Source organism: Daphnia pulex, chromosome 2 (assembly GCF_021134715.1).
Source record: "Daphnia pulex isolate KAP4 chromosome 2, ASM2113471v1".
NCBI lineage: Eukaryota > Metazoa > Arthropoda > Branchiopoda > Diplostraca > Daphniidae > Daphnia > Daphnia pulex.
Window position 1 is genome coordinate 2,283,814 of NC_060018.1, and position 20,012 is coordinate 2,303,825.

At 45.2% G+C, this 20,012-nt stretch overlaps 1 protein-coding gene across 17 annotated transcripts in view; it reads left to right on the forward strand.

The window, feature by feature from the left end:
- Positions 1–20,012, forward strand: part of LOC124188618 (agrin-like) — a 50,607-nt gene that overhangs the window by 9,092 nt on the left and 21,503 nt on the right. For 4 of the 17 annotated variants that reach the window (XM_046581362.1, XM_046581368.1, XM_046581363.1 and 1 more), the window contains exon 1: positions 7,855–8,716. The exons of 3 other annotated variants lie outside the window; for them this stretch is intronic. In XM_046581362.1, the coding sequence (XP_046437318.1) occupies positions 8,017–8,716 (700 nt within the window). In that variant the 5' untranslated portion in view covers positions 7,855–8,016. Of the gene's footprint in view, positions 1–7,683; positions 8,717–14,428; positions 15,049–16,758; positions 17,463–20,012 lie in introns of those variants that run through there. 10 more of the 17 variants (XM_046581365.1, XM_046581367.1, XM_046581377.1 and 7 more) reach the window with 8 other exon arrangements.

Consider the following 20,012-nt stretch of genomic DNA (forward strand, 5'->3'; position numbering starts at 1 on the left):
GTTGTTTTTTTCCAGGTGAAATTGGATCTCTGATGGTGGGCTCTTTTCAGAACGGGGACGTCAAGTATTTTTGTCGAGGCGATGATGTGGTGGTGGTTGGAGCGCACGCGATGTTACGTATACGTGTAGTTTATCTCTCCGTGCGTTTTCAAAGAGAAATGAGGAAAGACATTTGGAAATGGTCGGAGAAGCCACTAGGGGGGAGAAGAAACCAACCGAAAGGCATTCCTCCTGGAAATCAGAAGAAAAACGCGGCCTCTCTGTAACAGATTGAATCAAATTGACAACCACGTGTCAAAAGAAACCTCGTATTAGTTAGCCCCCCTCTATTTCTTTTCATTTGACGGGGGTAAAAAAGAAAAAAAAAGAATCATCAGCATGTTTTGAGTCGAAATGTCTCGGTCGCACATGTCCGTCTCTATATTTTTCTTTCCTCTGTTTATAGATACACACACGCATAGACAAGGGGAACATTTTTCTTATACCTGGCCATTTGGTTCTTATAGGTATATTATTCAGACAACACCAAACTTTTGGTATGTGTGTAAGCAACCGGTCAGCAGCATCAACAACTTCAACACAGAGAGAAAAAGGCCCAGCAATGTGTTATCGTGGACAATCATCACGTTCCGCTAGCAGCCCGGCCGTGGGTATACAAGCAGCTGCTATAGCGAGCCCCTCGTAGGACTGCAGGGTGTGTTTGTCTCTATTTCCTCCCCGCCTTGGTCACAGTCTCTTCATATTTTTCCGATGCTAATCAAAATGACCGATATTTAAAAGCCTGGGCCGGGCCCTCCCTGGGTGAGAGTCGACCCACTTGGACGTTTTTCTTAAAAAGCACTTAGGAAAACGACGGAATAAAAAAGAAGAGTGAACTTTTGGGTTAGAGTCACGCGACGTCTTGGTCGCAGATGTTAATTCGATTTCCCGAATTCCCAAAACGTGTACGCTGAATTATGTAAAAAAAAAAAAACTGAATTCAAATTCTGGTTTAAAGGAGAGCAAGACCACCACCCCCGGAGGGCTCTTAGTCATCTGAGCATTTATCTTTCAGTTTTGTCGTGTTGGGTCCCGAATCGGAGACGACTGTGTACAACCTGGGCCGCCGTCGACGTTTCTATGGGCTATCCAATTCTTTTTTTTTTTTTTATTTATTTTCCTGTTTCTTTTTCATTTTCTTGTTGGTCGTGTATCTGCGTTATTGGAGGCCAGCAAGTAAATAAATACCACAAACAAGAAAGATGGAGAGACTCCCAGTCGATAGATCGAAAGGGCAAGCGCTAACGAAAACAAATGCCCATCTGTCAGTTGAAGATTAATGAAACGGCGCTGACTTCTACACAGCCAGTTGGGATGTTGCGACTAGAGGGGGGGAAAGAAATTTCATGGTTCAAAAAAGCATTTTCTCATTTTTTCATCTTTTCCTTATTTTTTTTCTCCTCCTCCAACTGTATACCAACACCCAAGTGGAGAAATATTTTGTTGTTGTTGATGTTGTTGTTCAAACTTGCGCCGTATGGGGTGTACTGATTGGACGGCAGTCTCTTCTTCAGCATGGCTTGCCTTCAGGTGGTTATTTTTTTCGTTCCTATAATCTCTATCGTTTTTTCTTGCTTTTTCGTCCTCGTTCTATCCGGGACAGAGCGCCAACAATCTCTCTTTTAATTAAGCGATAATGTCCGGCCGTGTAAATCTCTTCTTTTCCAGTAGGATCATTAAGAGATTCCACTCAAGGCATAGCGCAGAAACCAAACGGCAATAACAACGAATAAGGACATCATGGATGAAGGGCTGCTGCTGCCGCTCGGGGATTTTTCAAATAAAAACTCGGATCAGGTCGATGGGAATTTTTTCTTTTTTTTTCTCTTTCTCGATGTTGCGTTTCTGGCGGCCGAGAGTTCGGCGTGAATACGAGCCCAGTCCTTTTTAGCTTTGCACCAGTCCTACCCTACCTTTAGTAGAAATGTCTATGGCACTAGCACACACTGCTTTATTAGTGCATAGAGAAAGAGAGTTAAGAGAGGGAAATATAAAACTAATATACCTCCCCGAGTCTAGAGAAAAATAAGGACCGGCGCCTTCTTCTTTCTTTCTTTTATCGGGAAATCCGCCGCTGTCATGGAAACGTTCATCTTTTCTAAAGCGAATGACCTCTTTAATAATAATTTCCACCATATATTTCCTTCTTTTTCTTTTTCTTTTCGAGGCTTAGACATTCAACTGGTGGCTGTCACCGTTTTAATTCTCTGGTCTATGCAGCAGCAGCGTCTTGATATCTTTGGAGCGTGAAATTGTAGGTGGCACGGTCGTCGCCATTTCTGGGCACGGTGGCTCCGGGGTCTATTCGCGTGCCGGGACTCCTGCTCCCGAACTTCACGCAACATGTGTCGCTCGTCTCCTTACATTTTCTCTTGGCTCTTCGCTCCTTCTTTTTATTCTTTATTTTTATTTTTTCGCCGCTTTTCGTCTGAGATTTATTCTCGTTTTGTTTCATTTTACGAGACGAACGGCACACACCACTCGCTCCCGCTGTATATTATCTTTAACGACGCGGGCACACACACATTGGCGGCCGTCGCCGCCAGGAGGTCCGCCTCCTCCTCCGTCGTCAACGGCGTCCAACCTTTTCATTTCTCTCTTCTCCTCCTTTCAGAAGGAAGAAGAAAAAACTGTTACTGCACTTATCGGCCATTCCAGCGCCACTTTCCTTAACCGAATCTCTCGCTAATTGAAAAGTTTGAGCGGCCGACTGAGCGCGCTCGCGCTCACGTCAAATAGTTCTTTGAATGACGACAATCTAAAAGATGACGGACCTTATTGATGATGAAGTCCGGTCTTTTCTGGCCTCGGGGTGGATAATGTCCTTATATATATATATTTTTTCTTTTGACGAAGAGAAATGTTTCTGGCAACTTTTCGTTTCGAGTTGCAACAAGTTTCTTCCTTTGATGATTCAATGACGGGCCGAGAAAAATGTTTTCATCTGTCGTGGCGCCCGCAGACCAATGGGCTTTTTATGTTGCGCTTACGATGACAAGTTATGTACTTTTATTTTTCGGTGGGGAGGTTTTTATTCTCCGATATTTCCACGTGAGTTGATGACGACAGAAAGAGGGTCGACGAATGGGGATCATGGGAGAAAAGCAGAGGCTCAGCCTCCGGTTGAAATGTTGGAAAAAGTGTTTATCTTCACTTCCACCCTCCTCCTCGTCCACCCAGAAACGCCTATACCTGTTGATGAAAGCCATCAGCTTTTTGGAGAACCGACGACAAGTCTCTCTTAAGGAGAGAAGCGTATATACAATCACCCAACGATTGACAAGGGAGACTGATTGCTCGATTCCCGTTGCATCTTGGTCCTCTCCTGTCACAACCCTCTATACCCCTCCCTTTTTCTCACCCCCTAATCGTGTGGACATGACGCGGCCATATCGCCCTGTGACACACACACACAACAAAAGAGGAGCCCAGCGCAGAGCGTGAGTCTGAGGAGCCCAGAGCAGATCACGACCAGAGCCACCCTCGTTCTCACCACCTATTCGACAAAATCTTGGTGGGGTGGTTGGGGACGAACCATTAACTCCTCCGCACAAGGTGTGAAGGGAGAATAGGGCGGAAGGATTTGTGTGCGACCGTAGGCCGACACGTAATGCACGAACGTTGGGGGAATGAAATGGAAGAAGACCTTTGGAGGTTGTCTCACTCACTCATTCACACACACACACGTACCGGTTTTAACTCGTATATCTGCGTTATTTATTTATATAAATTTATAAACGTCCATCACAATTTTTTTCAAAGGTTATTTTATTTCGGGGTTGTGTGTGTGGGTTTTTTTTTCTTCTTCTTCTTCTTCTTTCCTTTTCTACACTACACATTCGTGTTGCTGTTGTAGTTTTGTTGGTTCTCGTCGTGGAGAGAGACCCTTGATGGGATTGTCGTGACCAAGTCGCGCCCCAATCGACGCTATCTGGACGGGAAAAAGTCAAAGAGTGTGAGAGATGCGTGTTTGAGTTTATAAGTGGATATATATATATAGGGGCACAAGTCGTGTGGATGGTGATCCGGTTAATTTGTCACGATGGCTGCACTTGACGGCCTCTTTTCGGCTCTCCAGCTCGTCCCGCGTGAAAAAGCCATTTGATATATATTCGGCTTCAAAACAAGGCGAGAGAGAGAGGAGAGAAGGAAGAAGAAAAAAAAATCTAGATAAGATTGATGACGTTCGTTCGTCACTCTTTTTTCTTCTTCCTTATTTCCCCCATTTTTTTCTCCAATTTGGTGCGACTCGAAATACCAAAGGGTGAAATTTATTTTTTAATAACGTCATCATTCGATGGTTCACTTTCCATTCCTTATATTGTCGCTTTCTTTCGACTTGTCTGAGCTGCCACGGTCATTACAGTTGAATGAAATAAAAGATAAAAAGAAAAAGGGGACTAAAGGGGTCGGACGATATGGCGCCCTTATTGTGCCGACCCGATCGGACATTGGGACCGCTCAACACACACTTTTTTCCGCTCTTGGAAATGTCGATCCGAAATAACGATTTCTCGAATGGATCGCTTGTTGTTTGTTAGCTTTTTTCGGGGGGGGGGGGGGGGGGGTTCTTTCGGGTTTTGTCTTTTTGGGTGTGTGTTTTATTCTTTTACATTTTTCTTTCCCCCTTTTTTTGTTTCTTCTCCTCTTTGGTGATCCGCTCCGAACGCGAGTTGTAATGACGTTTTTATTGACTCATTTGCATTCCCCCCACTTTGTTTTAGATTCTTTTTGTTTTTCGGAGAAAAAAAACCAAAAGGAATCAAGCGAAGAATGGTTTCAAACTACCCAACTTCAGTGCCGACTGTGGGGATATGTGCGCGCCTCCACTTTGAAGTTGTTGTCCGGACCGAGTTAGGGACTATCCTCTTCGTCTTCGTCAGTCAGAGGGGCCAATAGATTTCCATCTCGTGTCCGCGCGCGTCTGCAGGATGCTTCCCCCCTCCGCTCTCCTGTGTTTTCTACACGATTGAAATCAATCACCGTCCATCCATCCGTCCGTCGGTCTCGTCCGTCCAACCTTCTCCTCTCTCTCTCTCTAGCTCGTCTTTTCTGGTTGTTGTTGTTGTTGCTGTTCTATCTGTCGATGTGACCAACTGGTAGTAGTAGAGACAATAGAAACGAATTGGGCATCAATTGAGTCTTCTCTTCGGCTTTGTTTTATTTCCATTCCGCATTCCGCTTCTTTATAGAGAAGAGACATTTGATTCTCCGCGCTTTTGGGGCTTTCTCTAGCGTGGATTTAGCGGAACGAAAGTGAGAGAAAGATAAACTCTGAAAGAAAAGAGGGATCGTCTGTCTTCGTTTTTTTTCTTTTTTCGTTTTTCTTTTCCCGTTGGCGCAACGATTTCGCCAGACGTTTTTCGTTCGCGTTGCGCGTTTTTCACAATCGAAAGAACAGAGCGGAGCAACAACATCAACATTCAACTTATTTCCATTTGTACTGCGCGGGTGAGAGAGAGACGAGGGTTCGACGTTCTTTCCCGGAGCAGTCGTCACGTATGTGTCATGTCTGATCGATTCATCAGTCATTGCCGTCGACCGGCAACGGCCAGTGACCCGTTACATTTTTTTTCCTCCCTTCTCCAAATGCCACCAGCAAATCTATTGCGCCGTCATTATACTTTAATGACCCATGATCGCTAATGACTTCTCCCGTTCGGTTCGGTCGACTCTTTTCTTCGCCATTGTCGTCCCCGTCGTTTCAAAAAATTTTCAAACGGCCCAGACAAAACAAACAATTTCAAAATCGAATCCCATATCCCACGACACTGCAGTTGACGAAAGACCGATGACTTGGAATGTCTTTGAATGACGTCCAACACGACAGGGAGAGAGTCGTTCGAATTATTATTTTTTTTTGTCCCCCCTCTTGTTGTTGAAACGTTTGATTTGATGTCGATTTCTATTCCGTTTAGCTTCTTGTTCACCTTTAAAAAAGAAAAGAAAAAACGAAGCGGGCGGCTGGGCAGTTTAAAAGGGGCAAAACTAGTATCCCGTCACTGTTGCAGGGTCCGCGCGGGATCCAGCTGGATACATATATATATGTGTGTGTAGTTGAAATTCCTGACCCCGTGTGTTCGTGCCTCTTGTCGCCCGTACCTCCTCGTCGTGTATATATGTCTACGTCGTATAAGTTAACAGTGAAAAAGGGACGAATGAAAAGACGGTCGACGGGTTTTCCAGTTGGAATGAAAGAGAAGCGTAGGGAAAGATGAAGAAGAAAATGCGTTTTGGGACATCCAAAAATGGTCCGGCTAATCCGTCTCTATTCAGGGCCATTGGCACTTCAATGCGACACACAGCACGTCGCCTAGCGCGCGATCGGCTCAAATGTCGTATATAATTTTATTTGAGACTTCTTCTTTTTTTCTTCTTCTTCTTCAAAGAGTTATTTCCCTTATTCTTTTTTTTTTTCTGATTCTCTTGCATGCTGGGCCAAAAGTCCCCCATCTTACATTTCCCGACCGTCTAGTGTGTTTTTTTTCTTCTTCTTTTTTCCGGGGGGAGCAGCTTCTTTGACAGAAAATATGAAGAGGGGGGAGCGAGATGGCCAAGGGTGCCGTCATTTAGCTGTTTTTTTTATTCTTTCCCTTGGAATCGAGAAAAAAAAAGAGAAAATGATTTCTCTCTCAAATGTCACATCAGATTGGACTCGGAAGGACGGACTTGGCGTTATCCAACATTCAACCGTCCCGAGTCCGACTTCAAAAAGATCCGCTGATGGTTCTGGCTGACAAAATATCAGCACCGACTGGCCAGGACCATGTCCAGCAACTTGAAGCTCACATGGGGGGAGCAGACGATGAGCAGCTCGCTAGTTTGACAGTTTTCCAATTAAGGTCATTTCTTTTGACTTGTTTTGTTGTCCAGTCCTTATAGTCGGATGGACTGGCCAGAGTATTCCGCTCCACTGTTTTTCACAATATCTTCCGTCTCTCATCTTTTCGAGTTTCAACACACTGGCGCGACTATTCTCCATATGCCAGGGGAGAACGAATAACCGAAATCTATCTATGAAATTTGGGGGAAGAAATACATTTCGGATTCGAATCGCTCATCCGTTACGAAACTCGCGAGTTTGTTTTATTTTTTTTTACTTTGTTTTACCGATTGTCTTTACAATTTATTCCGTCCGACTTGCGCCGTGATTGTTTCTCCCTCATCTGTCGGTACGCACAATAACTGCGCCGCTGTTATAGAGTACCTTTCATTTTGTTTTGTTTTTTTCCTTCCTCCCTGCATTGTCCGTGGTTTTCTCTTCGTTTATTATTCACGCCGCAATAATAGATACACTCGGGGGGTGGATGTATCGGTAAATAGACTTTGAAAGATACTACATGAGCAACGACTGCCTCCTGTTGGTTATTTGTTGATTCCAGTGATAGTTATATTTTTTTTTCTCCTTCCCTCTTCTTCTTCTTCTTCTTCTTCTGCTTCAGCGGGTTGTCCATGATGTTTTCTTTTCTCTATATTATATTTACCTCCTGTTGGTTGCTTGTGCGGCCGCCACCGCTTACTTACATGCGTACCGCTAGGCCACCACTTACTTTTACCACGAGAGAGCCCAGTGTCGGTACGGTGGCATCACCCATTTGCCTGTTGTGTATACACCCAACGTATTACAAGGGCCTTCTGCATATGTGGGAGGGTTATGTGATAGTGCAGGTATGAGAGAGAGAGAGAGCTAGACAAGAGAGAGAAGTAGATAGAAGAGCCTATGGTACCAGGGGGACTGGTTTTTAGTCCATCTTGGGGAGGAAAAGCGAATGGTGGCCGACGAAGCTGCATAAAGACGGCCTACGTTCGGGTTCCACGACTCAGTACCTACCTGGCTGGCAATAAACCAGCAGCGCATTTTCAGCGAGGACAACCACAACAAATCGGAAAGCAAGAGAAACAAACCAACAAACATTTTGGATTGAAACATTTCAAGTGATTTAGTGTGGCGCCAATTTCAAACTTTTTCGCGGAAAAATGCGCTGGCTCCTGTGGACGCTGATTGCTCTCGCGGCTTGTAAGAGCATCGACTGTTCTCCAAACTCGACATCCGTATCGACAAGTGTTTTCGATGCTTCCGGCGGAATCATCCGCTCACCAATCGGTCCCAGACGCAGGTGGCACTCGACGAGCAGACGGCGGAAAAACGGCAGTTCGAATGCGAATCGACGAACCCGCTCGAGACTGGCCAAAAGTTGCGGTGGTCAAGTGGCCAGCGTTCTGCTGGAAGAGTGGTATCGATACTGCCAATTGGTCTTCACCGGCTCCGTCGAGGACATTGACCGAGATCGTGGAACCATCCGCGTCTCGATGCGCAGGGTGATCCGCTCGCTAGTCAACGGCACCGAATGGTCGATGGTCGGCTCGTTGGTTCAGCACTCGCGCGGCCAACAGTTGACAGGTGGCGGCGGCGGACAATCGAACGCGCTGGATCCGCTGCCGGCCGTGGGCGCCGTCAACGGTCCATTGATCAAAGCCAAGCTAATCTTGCACGATCTGTTTGACGCCCGCGAAAATTCGTGCGTGCCCCAGTTCCGCATCCGAGTGCACGACGTGCTTCTCTTTCTCGTCCAAATCGATCCGCTCAATCAGACACTTCACCTCGTCTCGGCGCCGTTGCGTATCACGCTGCGCAATCTGAAACTCATCCACACCTCGCCCGGCTCACCATCATCAGGTAAGTTCTTATCGTCGCCGGGGATATGATAGCTTACAACGTACAGGTAGAGAGACGCACACACTAAACAACAACAAACAAACGAAAAAGAGGGAGGGGAGGTTTTAGTTCACGACGACGACGTGATTGAAATCGATCCGTATCGGACAATGTGTGGAGAGCCCGAGAGGAGAGAAAGGGTATCCGTGTGAGAAGGAGCCGGATACTTTTTCCACCTTTTCCATCTCGCTGTTAAATGGAGACGTCACGAAAGAGGCGGACCGTTTTCCAACCCAGTCTAACCTCTTGATGAATCTGTCTCTAATGGTTCTCTTTTTTTGTTTTATTTGATATACTGCTCTGGAGTTTATTTTTTTTAAGATTCAAAAGGGGGTTATATAATATCATGAAATTACGGCCATAGAGTCTGGTCTTGTTCGTCCCTTTTTATTTTTAATTTATTATTATGATTTTATTTCAAGATTTAGTTTTTTGGGTTGTTTTGCCCTCCCTCCCTGTTTCGTGTTTTTTGGGGCTAAACATTAATGGGCGTGGGTGTGCTCGCGCTGGTCTCTTGTCCGTCTGTCTGTCGAGTCATTTCTTTCCTCCCGAACGAAAGCTGAAATGGAGAAAGGGAAAAGAACAACGAAACACCCTGTAGAGAAAAGAGCAGGATGAGCACAAACAGTTAGACGTAGGGCACTAATGCATCACGGCGCATCCATCCGCCGCATCCGTATGCAAATGGGCTGTCTGATGGACTCTCTTACCATCAACTTCCCCTTGTCAGCGTCGTCGTTCAGCACAGTGGCGCCTCACAGAAAAGATTACAAATCCCAAAAAAATCGAAAAAGAAAAAAAGAAAAAAAATTTTCATTTCTTTTTCTTTTTTCCAGTTCCCTCCCGTTTTTCTCCCGCTGGTAGGCGGTGGACTATATGGGCGATCATTTCCTCCTCATCAAAGAGACATATGGTGCGTCCTTTTTTTCCATTCATTCATCATCATCATTCCTTTCGGACATTGTTTTATTTTCCCTTGTGAACCTCCACCCGTTGACGGACAGTTTCGTTGTTGTTGTTTGTATGAAAATCTCGGAGCTCCTTAGGAATTCTTTGATTGACCGACCGACCGAGCTGCTGCCGGTTCCGCTCCCGACGCACGCACTTTATATTTATAACGTGGTACTTCTGTATTCAGTCGATGGATGGAAGGGGGTAGAGAATAGAGAAAGGGTCGCTGGCAGGAAGTCTTTCATCAGTCCGGAATCCCTCTCTCAAAGAAAACTGTCATAAATTACGTAATAAAGCGTCCTCACCCCCCGAATGAAATATTCAAGGATATCTTCTATAGATACTATATTCTTCGTCCTTATTCATGCACGAAATATTATGTTTAGAGGCGTTCGATGATAATTTTCTAGCCCAAACGACTCCATGTATTAGTCATGGAACCGATATCTTGAGAAAGAGAGAGAGAAGGGTAATCTTCATGAGCATCACAAGAATCGTGCAGCAATCAATAAATCGAAATTCCTGTCTCGGCTCGTGCCGTTGATGGCTGTCCAAAACAAGAAGGAGAGAGAGTTCCGACCTCGATGTTCTCCAGTGTTCCTCCTGGTGTGTACAGACTTGTTTTGAGGTGTGTGTAACGTGTTCCAATCTATCTTGGTGTCTCTCTCCATTTAATTGAGCTCGTGACCATATAAAACAAGACATCGATGATTTTATAAGGAAAGAAAAACAACAAAATACGTTCCAAACTCTTTTTAAAATCAAATTAAAACCGGTGTGTGTGTGTGTGTGTACGGGTATTTTGATTGTAAGCGAAGACTACGGGGGGGGGGAAGTTACACGTTGACGACATTATCATCGACGTCGTCATTTTCAAAATTGTGTGGCTCCAGTCTCTTATATAAGCTATTCCAACTTTGAGCTCTACAAATTTCCATAGATAAGTAATAGACTGGAATGGCTTGACGCGCGAGATTTAGATTGAACCGAAGAGACTTTGGGAGGGGCAGGAACAACAGTTGGCCTTCTGGTTTCGTTTCGTTTCTTTCTCTCTCGACTCGTTCGTGTTTTTTCTGGATGTGTGCCTTGTGTGACTGCGTATCCGCGTGCGTCTCGGCCCCTGGTACACACACACTCGACTCACGCTCACGTTTCCTTATTGGGCGACCTATGGCGATCCCAATAAGCGGCAGGCGCCAAATGAGTTATGAGTTCTCTTTCTCTCTGCAACGTCTTGTTTTCCTCTTTTGCCGCAGAAATGACTTTAACAGCTGACTTACTGTTATTGTTATACCGGATTGCTAGATTGGAAACACAAAAGAAATCATCTTTTCATTCTCTCTCGCTCTCTTATGTATTATTCTGATGCTTATTCTTTATTTCGCTCCCAATTCGTTTTGTTTCTCGTTGCGGCCTCGTTCCGTTGGAAAAATGTCGGACCCAATCTGTTGGCCTTTCATTCGACTATCATCATTTTTGTGGGTTGTCGCCCGGGGAAGTTGACGGAAAATTCCGTAATGGCTTTCAACAGTGATGAATGGCGTCGTTCTTACGCAAACAGAGTCCATCACCGTCAGCTGGAAGGAGACAGGCTGGCGAACCCAACAACAGACGGACTAGTTATGCGAGAAAAAGCCGAGAACAGATCATCAAAAAGGTTGGCCACTGTTGTCACCGTTCAAATTCCTTCCGCCGGCCGGCCGTCGCCGCTTGATTCTCCTCCGACGATCGATGGCTGTTTACACAGTGAGGTGTGCACGTGAGCTTTTGTGGCTGTGGGGCTCGTCCGAGATAAATCACTGGGCCAGTGGAACCCGTCAGTTAAGAGACCAAAGTCTTGTTTTGCATGATTGAGCTGGTTCAAAGTCGGGGGCCACCTCTCTTCTTTCATTTCTATCTCTGTCGCTACTATTTCCCGGCTATTTATAGCATCGTTTCCCCGCCCAGCACACACATCAGGACCACATAGTCCCCACGATCAAAAGGATGGTATGCGACTGAGAAAGTGACCGCGGCATATCATAGAAAAGGACTTTTTTGTGGGGTGGGTGGGGGGTTCGTGAAGAAACTGCGACCTGACGTGACCTGACCACAAGACAAATTGCGGTCTTCAAGTCCGTTAAATGGCCCGTCGTATTATCTGAGCGGCCCATCGCGCGAACGGGGAGGTCTGTCCGTCGATCACCCCCCTTCCTCTTTAACAGTCAGTCAAACAAAAACCAAATAGAAAAAAGTTGAGGGGGGAAGATGATCGTTTATGATTTTTTCTTCTTCTCAGTTTGGAAACTCGAAAAATAGGACAAAAGAGGCCGTGTTTTATTTTATTTTTTTTTTAACTGAACGAGCGCATAGCACGGAAGAAGATGCTGCATGAACGATTCTGAATCCAGCAGGTTGCTCCGGCAATCTGCATGAAAATGGTCCTTATAACGAACTACTACCCTCCTTGTTGGTTCGTCTTTTCCCCCCTTGTATAACCAGGAGAAGAATAGGAAAAAAGGGAGCCCACCTTCTTTCTTCTTCGCTCCTAAAAAGCCTTTACATGTTATGAACTTGCTAATGGAATACGTCAAGGCAAACGGCTCCAGCAGGGAAGAAGAAGAACAGCCGATAAGGAACGACTTTTGAAGGCACATATAAAGATGGTCGTTGGGAGGGAGAAAAGAAAAAGAGCAAGAAAGGTGGTGCAGAAGGGGCCCACGGTTGATTCACGGGTTTCCAGCGGTGGCCACGTTGGGATTTTATTTTTTATTTTTTTTTTCAGAAAAAAAAAAGTCTTGGGGTTTGCGCCGAGTGTCGGAACTGCTAAGCACCGGCGTCTATAGTAGCCCCCCTGTCATGGGTTCCCCCCGGATGGTAGAGTCAATGCGAGAAAGGGGGGTTGAAGAATGTATTATATAACCGGACGCGGCGTGTGCGCTATCAATGGGAGGCGATCGTGCCTTGTTTCCAATACTATCTTTTCGCCGGATGGTTCGACGTTTTCTTTTTCTTCTTCTTCCCCTTTTTCCTCTTACACCCGGTCAAAGAATTTAGTGGAAACACTTTTCTTCTCATTCTTCCTTTGGTACACATTGTTGCGTATACCTTTTGGCCGCTGCGTATATATATATACTGTAGTGTCTATAAGACAAGTTATCTTTATATGTTTCTAGAGGGTTCGTCGTACAAATCTCTTTTTGTGTCTGTTTCTGTCTACCCTTAATAGACTTGACCGTTTCGGAACGGATGAGTCCTTCAGATGCCAAGATAATCGATTGAAATGTTACCTAAACCGTTTTTTTTTCGCTCTTTCCCCCCTCGGTTTAACTACTGCGATACTAAGGGGAAGATGAAATAGCAAAATGGAAACTAGACAACCCAAAAGATGCTTCTTCTTCTTCCCTTGACCGTGTGAAATTGGGTCTATCCAATAAAGGGAGTTTGAAGTTCAACTTTTTCCTTCTATTCTCCCTCTCATCTATTAACGAGGGAATGTTTTGTTAATCAAAAATGAATGACGTCTTCGTTCATCCCTCCTCCCCATCATCCGGGTGATCTGGTGCGGCTGGGGCTCTAATCAAGGGGCTACTAATAATACAAAACCCCTCTGTCCGAACCAATCCCAGATGGAACTGGAACTTAATGGGCGGAGGAAGGATGCCTTGTATGCAAATGTGTGTGTGTGTTGGCTCTTCTTCTTCTTCTTCCGCGTGCGTTCTCAAAAAACGGTTCGAACGCTTGAGGAATATTCCGGTTCCATTGAAGTCTGAAAGATCCTCTCCTGCTTCACTTGCGTGCCATGATTTATTTTGGAAAAAATCGAAAAAAAGAGGCCCAGGAAAAATTTTCGATGTGGAAGGACCGAGAAATCTCCCCATTTAAAGGGGGGGGGAAAGATGGTCAAAACAAAACGGGCTCTCGGTTGATGATGGAATCAGCTGAGAAGGTTTGATATTGACTTGTTCTTTAATATTTTTCTTTTGCCTTTTTCTTTTTTTCGTTTCGTTTTCCACCCCGCTGCTTGAGCCTGATAGGGTCTTGGTTCTACCGAGCCCATGGCGCACGCGAACGGGTCATTGATCAACCTGACTACTTTCCCGCGCCAATTATTATCACGGGATGCAATCGCTTGCGACCCCCTCAGCATCGTCTCATCTTCTGCCCCTTCTCTTTTTTTCCTTTTCGTTACCTTCACACGTATATATGGGGTCATTTCGTGTATTGTTGGTGGAATCTCCAGCGGTAGCTTCGGCTTTTTTTTTTGTTTCCTAACTTTGCGTCCTTGGTGCCCATTTGAATAGCGCGCCAGATGGCGTCTCGTGTGGTCTCGTCAGGTCCGTCCCTTTTGTCCTCTCTGCTGCTGGCCTCTAACCAAAGTCGCCAACTGAAGCCGGACACTTCGGTATTTTATCGGCAATCAAGTTCTCGCTGTCGTTTCTGTTTGTTGCTGCTCCCGTTGTTTGTTGACGTCGTTCTCTCCGACGACCGAGTGCAGAAAAAGAAAATCGACAAAAATTGGAGTTTCGCCGCGTTACGATTTATATATTCTATTTTTTCCGCCGAGAGCTCTGCTGGCGCTGCTGGACGACGGCCATAAAAGATCGACCATCTCAGGCGAAAAAAGGGAGAGAGGGGTGTGGTTGAGTATGTGTCTTTTCGAAACGACGAGAGAATAAGAGAGAGAGAGAGAGAGAGAGAGCCAGGTCTATCTGCTTCGTTTTCTCTGCTCTCTGGTTGGTGGAGATAAACGGTGGGGGGACTCTGGCGTATGTATGCACCGTTTTTTTGAAGCTTGCTGGCCCTTCTTTTTATGGGTTTTCCTCTTGTCTCACCGGTGCTACTCGCCCGAGTTGATTTCAGTGAACTACTGCCCTCCGTCCTGAGCAGATCCCCGCAGAGCTCTCCATCAGTTGATGGTTGTTGTTGGTGTTTCACAGTGTTCCGGATTTCTTTCAAAGTGTTTGTTTGCCTCTTCCCGATTCCAGTGTGCCTTACTGATGTGCTTTCTGTTCGTAGTGTTGCGCAACATCGGTGCGCCTTTGCGCCTGTTGCGTCGCCAACCTGCGTGCGTGCCCCTCGTACTCCCGCGTGACAACTTTAAAAGCTTTTGAAACTGCGCCATTGATTCGGTTTTTTGTTCAGAAGAAATTGTTTCCAGGACTTTTTGATCAGTTCGTCGCCATCGCACAGACATTTTAACCCCTTGGCTTTTTCTTTGATGTTCGCTCGATTGATTTTCGTCTAGTTTGCGTGATTTGAAATCTCGTCAGTTGACTTCGACAGGTTTTTTGTTTAGTTTTTAGGACGGGACGTACGGACTTGAATAGGGAAATTCAAGTTCGGTGACACAATCGCGGTTGGTTCGTCTTGTCTATTCTAATTAAATTTGTTGATATGCATTTGGGAAATTCAAACGAAAGGAGTGGCGCCCAGGGTCTGTGGCGAAGAAGGCTGTCTGCTCGTCTTGCGTGATTTCCCGTTCCAATTCGAAACGACGCCCCGGTTTTTTTCTCTCTCTTTCCGAGCAGCTCGTTCACATTATACAGCGTTCAAATAGTCTTTGAAAGTTGTTGTGTCGAACAAATTTCTGTATTTATTGAAAACGACAAGGGCAATGACAACCCGGTTTAACCAGCAAAGCCAAGAATGGCATATCTCTTAACAGCTAAGAGACTGGAATCTCCAATTAACCAAACATTTTTTTCCTTTTTTCTTTTGTTTCTATTTTGCTGTTTAGACCGTATATAGGGTTGTTGTTGTTGTTGTTGACGTTTCTCTCGAATGAGAAATAATAGAGACGTTAGGTCGTTGATTGTCTTCCACACAAGTTTTCTCGCTTTATCTTTAACATCAATTATCCTTATTGTATTTGTGATTCGTTTCTCGGAATCCATCAACATCATCATTTTCGGTAGCGTGAAGCAATCACAATGGTTTTTTTTCATGATAATTTTGATTAGCAATCACGCTTCTTTTGCATTTGCTGTCCCTTCGTCTCCTTGGCGTTCATTGGGGAATCTATCAACAACGTAATTAGTATTCAATTTAATATTCATCATCTCATTAATAAGCGGCAGAGATTCTCTGATGGTCTGATGGGAACGCGGGACGCGTTGAATTGGCCGCACCTCGAAAGCGTGACTGATACTTCAATCGACTGTGTACGAAACCACAAAGAAGAAGTGTATAAAAATGGTAAATTCAACGAATCCCGCAACGACGAAGAAAAAGAATTTCTAAGGAAACAAATCAGCCAGAAAAAAAACTCTTTTCTTCTTTCTCTTTTGCCTTCACAAAATTAAAATAGAGCCTTGCTAGAACATTGCATAAGTTTTCGATAAAAGCCCGGCGTCTGGATCAATCAGATGGGAAGATGAGATGTGTGTAGTCCCTATTGTATCTGTAAAAGAGAGAGAGAAAGAACATTCTTTGTTCTTCAAAAAATTTGTCTATTTTCTTAAACGAGCCCGAAACAAAAAGTCTATTCTACATATCAATGAGTTACCTTGCGCCGAAGATGAAAAAGCCGATCTTAGGATCCATCCTAGATTTCTCTGACGTCTTTCCTTGGTCATCGCTGATTTTTCGTTTCATTTGCTTGTCAAAACACAATCATGTAATATACTAGCTAGCTAGACAAACCTTTGTCCAGTTGAATAGGTTTCGATTGGAGACTGGAGAATCGAAATCAGAATGAAGGAAAATCGTCTGGGGAATCTGATTGGCTCTACCAAAAATGAATTTCGAGAAGAATGAAGAAATAAAATAAAATAGGAGAGATAGAGAGAGTAGGAAAGCGTTTGATGTCTTATATAGCTTGTAGGTGTTAATATTTGATGTAAATCAGTCCATCCCATTGACCGTGTTTCGGATTGGAATCGGTTGGCATCGGCCTTCGTGAAAGTGCGCCATCTCTCTGGCGCACCGAGCAGACAGCCGCCCGCTCGACTCGGACGGACTCTCCTTTTTGAAATGTGTGGGGCTATATAATCTATATATTCTGCGCTTTACTACCGCCGCCTTTCGGTCGAGATGATGAGTCCTATACCACCACCTTGTTTTATAAATAGTCGTCGTCGTCGTTGCCGTGCCCGCCGGCTTCGTGTCATAAAGATGGCGCCTGTGATGATGAGACGACTGCCATGGCTGTGTTGGTTAGCGCTCTGGGTGACGACCGCGAAAGTGACGAGCGCGACGGGAGTTACTCAATCAAACGCTGAAGGTGGCAATGGCAACAACAGCAGCCTCAGCCCGGCCGACTGGTCTTGTCCGCTGGAAAAATGGTCACTAGAGGAGCGCCAAAATCGGTCGCAGGTGGTGTTCACGGCCGTGATTGAATCGTGCCAAACGAGCGAGTCTGGCAGCATCGACGGTGAAACTGTCGAAGACGATCAAGAGCTTTGTCAGCGCTATTTGATGCAGCAGTCACAAGACCAGCCGATTGTAGGCGATCCCAATCTGGCGATTAACGTCCGAATAAAAAAAGTCGTCAAGGGACTTGATCGGATGTGGGAAGGACGTCGGGTGCGGGTCGAAGGTCTAAGGGACCCTCGCATCTGTCCCAGCCGCGTCCGGCTCCGTGACACGCGCATTTTCCTGGCGAGTTACGTCAATCAGCCCGTGTCACCCACGATCCTCGATGACGATGAAACGCTGGCTCCCGTCCACCATCAGCCGCCGATCGATTCAGCTGCGCCCATCCGACTACGACTCAACTCTAGTTTGATGTCCGTCAGTTTGCGTCACTTGCAGCAGCTACGGGCATTCACCAAAGGTAGAAATTGTTGTTTTTGGTATATATATTTTTTTTTAACATTTTTCTGTCTCCCTCCGTCCATCACCGCAACTTCCACTTTCGTCTTGAGACACGCCGAGTGATCTCTCTATTTTTATTTTTTTAAATTTTGGTTATGGGTGGTTTGTTGAACTGCCCTCCACCAAAAACAAGCTCACTGGTGGGATTGTAATATTAATAAGACGAGCCAATGACATGAACTTTTGTCCGTCTCTTTTTCTCTCTCTCTCGTCACTGTCCAGGGTGTCCAGTGCCCTTGGATCGAAGAAAGCTTTATTAGGAGTCAACACTGACAATCTTGTCTTTTTCTTCGTCTTATTTTTGCCCACAACTATGACTGAATTTAGGTATAAAACGACTTTAAAGATACTGGTAATCGAGTTTGCTTTTTCCCTTGTCGAGACTCTGGGAGGGAGAGTTGACTCGTATCGGCAGCAGCGGGAGCCATTTGCATTGAAACTTGATAAGGCTGGCTTTGGTCTGCTGTCTGTTTGGATGACACAAAAGTGGAAGGATTTTCAAATCGAGAAAAGAAGACAGCTCTGTCGGAGCAGTAACGATAACTCGCCCGGTTGCGTGGCTGCAAGATTGAAAGACGATTTCCCCAGCTCGCTAAGAGACGAATGGAAAAGGATATATTTCGTACGTTTTTATAGAGTGATCGTTTGTCTTTTCTCGATATCACAAAAGCCAACGAGGAATGTCTTGATAGACGTTCGCTCGTTCTTTTGTGTCTCTCCTGGCATTTTCTCCAGGGAAATTTGCTAACAGCTCCGACTCACTCTGTTATAGTCTGGCTGGCAGCGTTCGTTCGTTGCTCTAGTAGACAAGAAAATAGCGTCTTATAAGTTATAAAACGAGTGATTTACGATTTGTCGTTTAAGACTCTGTTGTAGTCGGTACACTTGACGGGATTTCGGTATCGGATCTGCTACTTGGCCTCCGAAGTCACGTATCCGTTTTACGATTCCCGTCGAACAATACGGAAAGATTACCACCGCCGCTGGATGATATTCCAGGTTCCCCCGTTTTTTTTATAGGCTCGTAATGTTGAAGGCTTTTCGTGCGGTACGTGAAACAATGACGCATCATTTGGAAATTCTTCTCTGTCCTAACCGCCCCCCGTCCCACGCCTCACTTGCTTACCGACCCTGTAGATGGCATCGTCCAAACGGACTAATCTTTATTCCCGTGTTTTTTTTTCTGTTCGCATTCTTCGTTTATGGCTCGTATGTGTCTCAGGAACAACCGTGTTTAATATTCTCCTTTGACAAATAAGCGCTACTATTCCTGTCCTAATATCGCTAATCTTTTCACGGCGCTAGCTCAATTTCTCTCCCATGATTTGGTGCTGTTGGCACTCGCAGTCGGCTGTTATATTATTCCCTAAAAGATTAAAGTTAAGACCTTCAATACTCGATGAACGGTGGGCATAGGCATCGATAGAACGACCGCTTTCTTTTTCGACTACGGATGCCAATACGTTTTGGATGGCCGATGCTGCAACAGGTTATTTGGGCGTGTGGATGGATCAAGTGCTAACGGCGCTAGACGTCCTCTTGTTTAATGTTGAAGGTATTCGGACAGCTGACTTTTCTATAAAACTTTGAAATTTCTCCCCCCCCCCCTCTCCGAATGAGCTCCACCCATCAACTGCCCGTTGGCATCAATTCGATCAAACGGCCAGAAAATAATAATAATAAAAAAAGAACTGGAAATTCAATCCCACTTTGAGAGACTGGAATCCATCAGAAAGAATCAAGTGGGTTGGAAGAATGGTAGAAAGAGCCCGGAACACTTGGAACTGACTGTTGGATACAGGCGATGTTTGTATCGGCTGACCGCCCGGCCGACGTTTATCTGATGATGGAGTTGTCATGGCGTGTCAATAATGGGCCCGGGCATCATTCTAATGACGTCGGGAGATGGCGGCCCGTTGCCTCCCATATAATTGACGGGGCCGCGCGTGCAACAGCCGGCCGAGTCATCTTCCACGGCATTGATAATATATAACGAACCGATCACGAGAAATAAATACATATTGATGAGAGGAAAAGAACGAAAAAAAACAAAAACATTGAGAGTGTACATGTACACTTCTACCCGATATAACCGTTGCTAAGCTTTCTTAATATTTTCTTCTTTGAATGGACTAAAGTCGAAACTTCTGTTTTAGCCATGCAGTCTAGCTCCGGAGAAGAAGTTCTACTTCATTTCTTATTGACGTGCTACTATTATTATTTAACTGCCTTCCTTTGTGCTGTAGGTAATTTTTGGGGATGAGCTTCTCTCATCATCAAACGAGTGGAGTTTAAATAACATCGCGAGAATGAACGAGGGAGAGATCAGAGCCCGCCTAGTTTCGTTTCCCTTGCGTCTTTCCTTTTTCTTCTTGTATTTTCTCAATTTTATCGCTTTTCTAGCCATTACCATGCCTTCGTAACATGATTTTGAACTTGGGTTTAAGGCTCAACTCAAATAAAACAAGGGTGTTTTTACGAGGAAATCCATTACCTTCGCAGTAGTGAA